General features: G+C 50.7%; 1 protein-coding gene across 1 annotated transcript in view; it reads left to right on the top strand.

Moving 5' to 3' along the window:
- Positions 1-687: 687 nt before the first annotated feature.
- Positions 688-1361, top strand: part of LOC138353297 (putative protein FAM47C) — a 1254-nt gene continuing 580 nt past the window's right edge. The window contains exon 1 of the mRNA XM_069306167.1: positions 688-1361. This exon is cut by the window's right edge and continues 580 nt beyond it. Within this exon, the coding sequence (XP_069162268.1) occupies positions 688-1361 (674 nt within the window).

The raw sequence follows: 1361 nt of genomic DNA on the forward strand, positions 1-1361 counted from the left end.
TTGGAACTTTTGTTCTAAGTAGCTGAATCTAAAACAACAAAAAAAGCAGCCCCAACCACATACACGTGTGTACACACACAATACCTAGTGACCAATCTCATCATAAGAATGACGGAGAATGGGAAAAAAAACCTGTACAAGTGACAGGATGAACAACCCAGCGGGTTTTCTTCCTTTTGGGGAGTGTTGTACATGCTGCTATGGCGGTGTGTCCACTCACAAGATGAGTGACGCTGCCCAATAAACTCGCCTCTCGGGGCAAAATTTAATTTAATTTAGAACATGGAATGATAACAAACTTATACAATTTCTAGATCAAACGGGAGAGAACTGGAGGGAAAACCAGTACAAGAGATGATGGGTAACTTAGCCAAATGGGAAGATGCATATCAATCCTCAAAGAAAATAAAATAATTCCATGATTCAATAATGAGTTTGCCTAAAGTAGGTCCCTAAGCCTGGTTTCTGGCCAGCGTTATCTTGCCATCACTTCATCTTAAACAAAAATGTTCTTCGGAGCTGTCCGCATACCCAAAATATGCATTTCAGTCCGTCCAGCACTTCCTGCAGCGACTTGTCCAGTGCTCCCTTGAAAATCGTCGTCCACAACGCAAAAATAGGAATAGCATTTAAGAATCTCGGTAAATAAGCTTTCCGAACTCTGTACACGACGCGTGTAAACCCCATATGGAGTATCCCACCCCAGTGTGGAGTATCCCACCCCAGTGTGGAGTATCCCAGCCCAGTGTGGAGTATCCCAGCCCAGTGTGGAGTATCCCAGCCCAGTGTGGAGTATCCCACCCCAGTGTGGAGTATCCCACCCCAGTGTGGAGTATCCCACCCCAGTGTGGAGTATCCCAGCCCAGTGTGGAGTATCCCACCCCAGTGTGGAGTATCCCACCCCAGTGTGGAGTATCCCAGCCCAGTGTGGAGTATCCCAGCCCAGTGTGGAGTATCCCACCCCAGTGTGGAGTATCCCACCCCAGTGTGGAGTATCCCACCCCAGTGTGGAGTATCCCAGCCCAGTGTGGAGTATCCCACCCCAGTGTGGAGTATCCCAGCCCAGTGTGGAGTATCCCACCCCAGTGTGGAGTATCCCAGCCCAGTGTGGAGTATCCCACCCCAGTGTGGAGTATCCCACCCCAGTGTGGAGTATCCCAGCCCAGTGTGGAGTATCCCACCCCAGTGTGGAGTATCCCAGCCCAGTGTGGAGTATCCCACCCCAGTGTGGAGTATCCCAGCCCAGTGTGGAGTATCCCACCCCAGTGTGGAGTATCCCAGCCCAGTGTGGAGTATCCCACCCCAGTGTGGAGTATCCCAGCCCAGTGTGGAGTATCCCAGCCCAGTGTGGAGTATCCCAC

Source organism: Procambarus clarkii, chromosome 57, assembly GCF_040958095.1.
Source record: "Procambarus clarkii isolate CNS0578487 chromosome 57, FALCON_Pclarkii_2.0, whole genome shotgun sequence".
Taxonomy (NCBI): Eukaryota; Metazoa; Arthropoda; class Malacostraca; order Decapoda; family Cambaridae; genus Procambarus; species Procambarus clarkii.